This window comes from Gordionus sp. m RMFG-2023, chromosome 1 (genome assembly GCF_954871325.1).
Source record: "Gordionus sp. m RMFG-2023 chromosome 1, tfGorSpeb1-WG-v2, whole genome shotgun sequence".
NCBI classification, from domain to species: domain Eukaryota; kingdom Metazoa; phylum Nematomorpha; class Gordioida; order Chordodea; family Parachordodidae; genus Gordionus; species Gordionus sp. m RMFG-2023.
The window spans coordinates 58,698,993-58,704,992 of record NC_088775.1 but is presented as its reverse complement, the minus strand read 5'-3'; the positions used below and the strand labels follow the sequence as shown (position 1 = coordinate 58,704,992).

At 29.7% G+C, this 6,000-nt stretch overlaps 1 protein-coding gene across 3 annotated transcripts in view; it reads left to right on the top strand.

Annotated features, from left to right (window-relative positions):
* The first annotated feature begins 4,861 nt into the window (after positions 1-4,861).
* LOC135922153 (ADP-ribosylation factor-like protein 3) overlaps positions 4,862-6,000 on the top strand; it is an 83,957-nt gene continuing 82,818 nt past the window's right edge. For all 3 annotated transcript variants that reach the window (XM_065456582.1, XM_065456581.1, XM_065456583.1), the window contains exons 1-4: positions 4,862-4,891; positions 4,934-5,077; positions 5,121-5,237; positions 5,276-5,326. In XM_065456582.1, coding sequence (XP_065312654.1) covers positions 4,889-4,891; positions 4,934-5,077; positions 5,121-5,237; positions 5,276-5,326 — 315 coding nt within the window. In that variant the 5' untranslated portion in view covers positions 4,862-4,888. The remainder of the gene's footprint in view (positions 4,892-4,933; positions 5,078-5,120; positions 5,238-5,275; positions 5,327-6,000) is intronic.

Here is a 6,000-nt window from a genome sequence, read left to right as displayed (position 1 = left end):
AACTCTTTTAATTCATTAACTCTTTTAGTTGATGAACTAAATTCGTTAAAACATTTCATCAATTATTTTTTCGACATCCCCAGATAGTACATTCATTGCCTTCTTGCAAGAATCATGTTATTAATTCATTATTGTACTGCCTCAATTAGGTAAATACACTTTGGTTTTTGCCGGAATTTACAGAGGCATTATCAGCTCAGATAGCTGATAGCTGACATGCAATTCATTGATAACCCTGAATCAGTTATATATACATTATGTGGTTAGCTACATCGATGGATTTTTCACTATCCGAGGAAAAAATTTTTAACAGTTTTATTGAAATGTTCTTATTCAGTTGAAATAAAAAGGATCAAGGGAAATGGTTTAATATTTCCCTTATTAGATGCAACTGTTAGAATTGCATATGGATGCCCATCTTTCAAATCGTTTAGAATTGATCTCTAAAATTCAGGTACTAAAATCAAGTAGGTTTGCACTTATATTGGAGTCATTAAATATCATGGAAAAAAAATTCAACAAACATTGTGATGTTATAGCTCTGTGAATGTTGAACTACATGATATACGATTTCCGCAGATGTAGTTGCATCTGTATTATTTATTATTTTAGAAGAATATTTTTGTATTAAAATCGATGTTGATATACGATATACTCCCCTGTACTGACTTTGATGTTGATTTATTATTGGATAAAAATAACAGGATAAAAAGAAATTTACAAATTAGACATGTTTTATGAAATATTTAAAATTTATTTTAAAAATATAAAAAATAATCAATTACTATCTCTCAAAATTATTATTTATATATTAAAAACGTTAAAATACTAAAAAAAAAAATTGCGGAAAAATTTAAAAATTGCGGTAGATTTTTGCGGGAGATTTCCAATTGCGGTAGTTTTGCGGGAGAGAGATGTCTGCGTGTAAACTAAAAAATTCCTGGCTATGACAGTAGTGTCGGATGCGGGTCCTGCTTTTATTAGTAGACAATTCAAAGTCTTTTGTGCAGAAACTGGAGCGAAACACATTTTAACGCCGCCGTATCATCCGAGTTAAAATGGACAAGCGGGGAGGATAGTAACAGTGGTCAAGAACTGGTTGAGAAAGTCAGAGGATGGTGGCGGAGAGATGTGGGTGGCGGTGGCGTATTATAACAATAGTAGAAAAGAGGAGGAACCGTCGCTGGCGGAGAAGTTTTTAGGAGGAAGAATTCGAATTTGTTTGGATTCATTAAAACCGGCAAGTCAGGAAGAGAAACGGTTCGAAGTATAGCATGAAGCGGAATTCATGGTAGGGCAAGCAATATGGGCAAGAATATTTGACAAAAAATAGGAGCTCTGGGTGATTTTGGAAAATATTGGAAACAGGGTAAGTAGGGTGGAATTTGCCGACGGGAGACAGATAGTGAGACACAGCAATCATCTTCGCAGGCGGATTGAACCAGAAAAATTGAGAGGGTTCGCAAGAGGAGATCAAGGGGTCAATACGTAAAGTATATGAGTTGGGGTTAAATAAAAAAAAGAAATAATAAAAAAAAAGAATCATCATTTTGCCTATCTTAATGAGGTTATCTTAAATGACAGCAAAGAAAAATAGATTATATCTTTGCCCGGGGAGCTTCGTAATTAAAAAAATAATTATTGCAATTAATGCATGTATCTCTTAGTAAAATGGTTTAGCATAATTGAAGACCCGCATGAGTTGCTAAATATGGTTGGCGGGGAAAATAGTAATAGTTAACAATTTTTCGGTGAAGTACAAGGATACTTTAAGTTATATAAGTTGTGAGATGTTCGCGACAGGTGGAAGGAAATTTAATTTAAAAGGTTTGAAAGAAAGAAATAACAAGATAAAATGTATGAATAAGTTAGAAAGTGACAAGATAAAAGTTACAAGGGAAAGAAATAAGGGAGTAATAAATCAAAAGATTAAAAAAAAATTTTTGGGAGGTTAAGTTAGAGTAAAGTCGAAAGTAAAATTGAAATTGTAAAAAAAGAAAAAAAAGGGAATGATATGCCGAAAATTTGGGTTGTGAAAAAAAAAGAAGAGTTAAAAAGAGTCATAAATCAATTTGAAAAAGCAAATTGGTGAGAAAAGAAGAAAGTAAAATTAAAATTAGATTTGAATTAAATAAAGATGACTAGAGAGTTTGGGTAAGGAAAAGTATAAAAGGGGAGGAGGGAGAAGTTGGAATTACAAAAGTTATTTTGTTTTAAAGAATCCAAGTAAGGTATTAAATTCATAAAAAGGAAAAAAGGTAAAAAAAAATGTTGTGTTATTTTATAATCAGATAAATATTTGAATTTATTGTTTTTTGTGTATATTAGTTTAATAATTAGGTAAATATGGAAGTTAGAATTTTTGTGGAAGTATTTGACTTTATGTTAAAATAAGGGAATTTTGTTGAAATAATTGCGTCTATGTTTTTTTTTGTTGAAGTATTTGTGTGTGTGTTGAAATAAGGAAATTATGTTGAAGTAATTGAATTTATTTTTTTAGTATATTAGTTTAATAATTAGGTAAATATGGAAGTTAGAATTTTTATTGTAGTATTTGAGTATATGTTGGTCATAAGTGTTAATTAGTTATTAAAGGAGTAGGTGAGTTTAGGATTAGTTTTTGCAGAGTATGGGATAGGAAAGAAAATAATGGCATTTTTTTTGGTAGGGGTGGTAAATTGAAGGGGTTCGCTTTTAATAAAGTATTAGAGGAATTATTTTTCGTGGGGGACTTTATTGCAGGGCAGTGGGAATATAGGGACCGGGGCAGATATACTATATATATATCAGTTTACCTATAATTATGAATAAGAATGTAGCACTGTTGGATTTTCAGGGATTTGCAGGTATCCGTGCGAAAGCAATGGACTGACTGCTGGGCAAGAATGGGCAGCTTTGAACAAGTAGCATCAACATGAGTTGAGCACCGGAGGTGTTATTGTTGCCGAAGACGGGGACATTTAGCCAGTCAATGTCCAAAGCGGGAGCGGTCTATGGAGGAGGAGAAAAGATCAGGGGACAACAGGACTGGGACCGACGAGGTGGAGATTACTTGGGGAGGAATGGCTTGGCCGAGGGATGAGCAAGGCGTTGGCGGCTGGGATGGAGAAGGATCGGAGACGCTGAAAAATGAAGAGGTCGAGGAATGGACACAGGAGAACAACGGTGGATGCAGTGGGAAGAATAACGAGGCAGAGGGTACGAATGCGGAAGAACTAGAGGTGCTGGAGGCGTATTTGACGCCGGAGTTCCTGGATTGCCTGCAATGCGCAGTCAGTGATTAGGAGATGGAGTCGATATTGGGGCCAGATCTGGATGGGCCGGCGTGATGAGAACTTGAGGGTGTAAGCGTGATGTGATCGGCAAAGATTAGTGTAATAGTTTATACTAAATAATTTAGTTATAGTGTAATTGTTTATGCGAAATAAAATTTATCGATTTTTGTATGTTTATCATAGTTTGTTTTTATGAAATAAGTTAGTTATAGTGTAATTGTTTATACGATATATAATTTATCGATTTTTATATGTTTATCATTGTTGAAAAAAATAAAGAAAAAAAATATTATTTTATTGTTTTTGTGTATATTATTTTTTTCATCTATTTTTTTCGGGATATTATATATAAAGTGAAAAAAAAGAAAAATAAATGATGATTATTCCTAATGTTCAAAGAAAATTTGAAAAAGAAATTTTAGCCATTTTTAGTTGAAAGAAAAAAATAAGAAAAAGGAAAATAAAGCAAAAAGAAAATACAAATAAAAATATATCAAGTAAAAAAAGAAAGGTATACATATATTCTAAAAAAAATTCTAAAAAAAAAATTAAAATTAAAAAATTCGTTCGTAAGTTAGCAAGGTTTAAATTAGAAAGTTAAGTTAGAAAGCACGTTTAAGGAATGATATAATAATAATTATTTAGGTTAGAATTCGGTTACTCTTTTTGGTTGCAATATTGATCGAAAAATTGATAAATTAGATACTATTTATTAATACAAAAGATATATTTAAAACTTCTATATCCCTTCTGGCATGATGCCATTTTTGATATTTATTTTTTAAATATTTTATATAAAATTTTCATTTAGTACCACCCACCAAACAAATTGCAATTTAATGTACTAATTAGGGTTTTATGTTAAGAATTAGTGTTTCCAAAATTTTGTTCACTTCTTGTCTAAAGTGGGACGCCATATATTTCGTTTAATATTCAGTTTCTTTATTGGGGTTTATAATAAGAAATTTAAATACTAGTTAAGCAATAAATAATAGTGTTAACCATATATTGGTTCTTCTATATTTTTTTAACCTGGAATGATACTAATTATGAAATTTTTTTCTTATTATGCTAATAAACTTTTTTATACTGTCTACCAAATAAATTAAAATAATATAGAATTAAGAATTTTCATAAAATTTTAAAAATAAAAACTTTCGATGGATTTTTAATCGTAAGGCTGATCAAATGGTCAACGTTTTATTCCTAATAATTTATACTGGCTACTAAAAGTCCTCATTACGTATGATAAAGGCGAAACATTGGCAAACACATAGATTGTGCTTCCATATTTTAGCTAATGCTAATAGAGATGATGTAGAAATATTGCATATTAAAAAAACAAAATAAAATAGCCATGGGAACATTAATATAATTGGACATAATTTTTCATAGGCTGATCCTAGCCGACACAGGGAAAGGCCCCCAAAAAATGTTTCATATCCCTTCCCTTGAATCCTGACTAACTAATGCAGTAAAGTATTGTAATTTTATGAAAATATAAATAAAAACAACTGATTTATTACACTATATATTATGACACATGTCAAATATATGATATCTTTTTTATGTCATTCTAGGTAAGCTTAGGCACAGTATATTCGTTAACAGTAATGGTATGTAAAAGATTACTTACCTTGATTTACTTTTAAATAAAGGGTTTTTTAGCTTTTTTAAAAAAACTAAAGTTAACAAACAATAGAGAAATAAGAATATTATTACTAGGATTGGACAATGCTGGTAAAACTACATTAGTTAAACAGTTAGCTAATGAAGAAATATCATATACAACACCAACTCAAGTAATATATAATATAATCAAATCAAATTAATATCTTATTAAAGGGATTTAATATTAAATCAATTCATATGAATGGATTGAAATTAAATATATGGGATTTAGGAGGACAAAGGAGAATTAGATCTTATTGGGATCATTATTATGATAATACCCATATATTAGTAATAACTCAAAATCCTCAAATTTTATATTTTATTAGGTATATGTTATTGATAGTGCTGATAAAATACGGTTTGGGGAAACTGATCAAGTATGTATCTAATTTATTTAAATATATTTTCATGTATATATCATATTTTTTGTCAAAATATTTGGTTAAAATAAAACTGCCATATGCAGGAATTCTGTATGAGGGTTGGGGGTGGGTTACTTTTGTTTAACAATTATTCTAGTAGTAATTTTATCTTAAGTTTCAGAAATTTATTAGGACTAGTGACTATAAAATACAGACAATTTATAATACACAAAGTCAAATATAAATTAATGATAAATTAAATGTCTTATGGCCTATGAATCACTATAAAATAAATCTCTCAAAAAAGAACTTTGTAAAAATTTTTAACATTTAAAATTCGATAAATTAAATTTTACTTAAAAAATAATAAATGTTGGAAATATAGATTAATGCACAAAAATATTCTTCAGAATTATTGCATGTATAAAAGTTACAATACTTTGAAAAAAATATATGGTGTATTAAAAATTGAGGAAAATATTAAGCATATTATGAATTTATAATGTGAAATTCAATTTTCTTTGGGATTGAGCTAATTTTTCAATGATGGCATCAGTGCCTGGTGTCAACTTCCTATGTATATTAAGAAGGGCTAACCCATTCAATCTATTTTCAGAGGTAGTAGTTCACAATTTATAAAAATTCGAAAAATATTACTTAAGCCTGAACATTTTAGATGGCACAAAGGT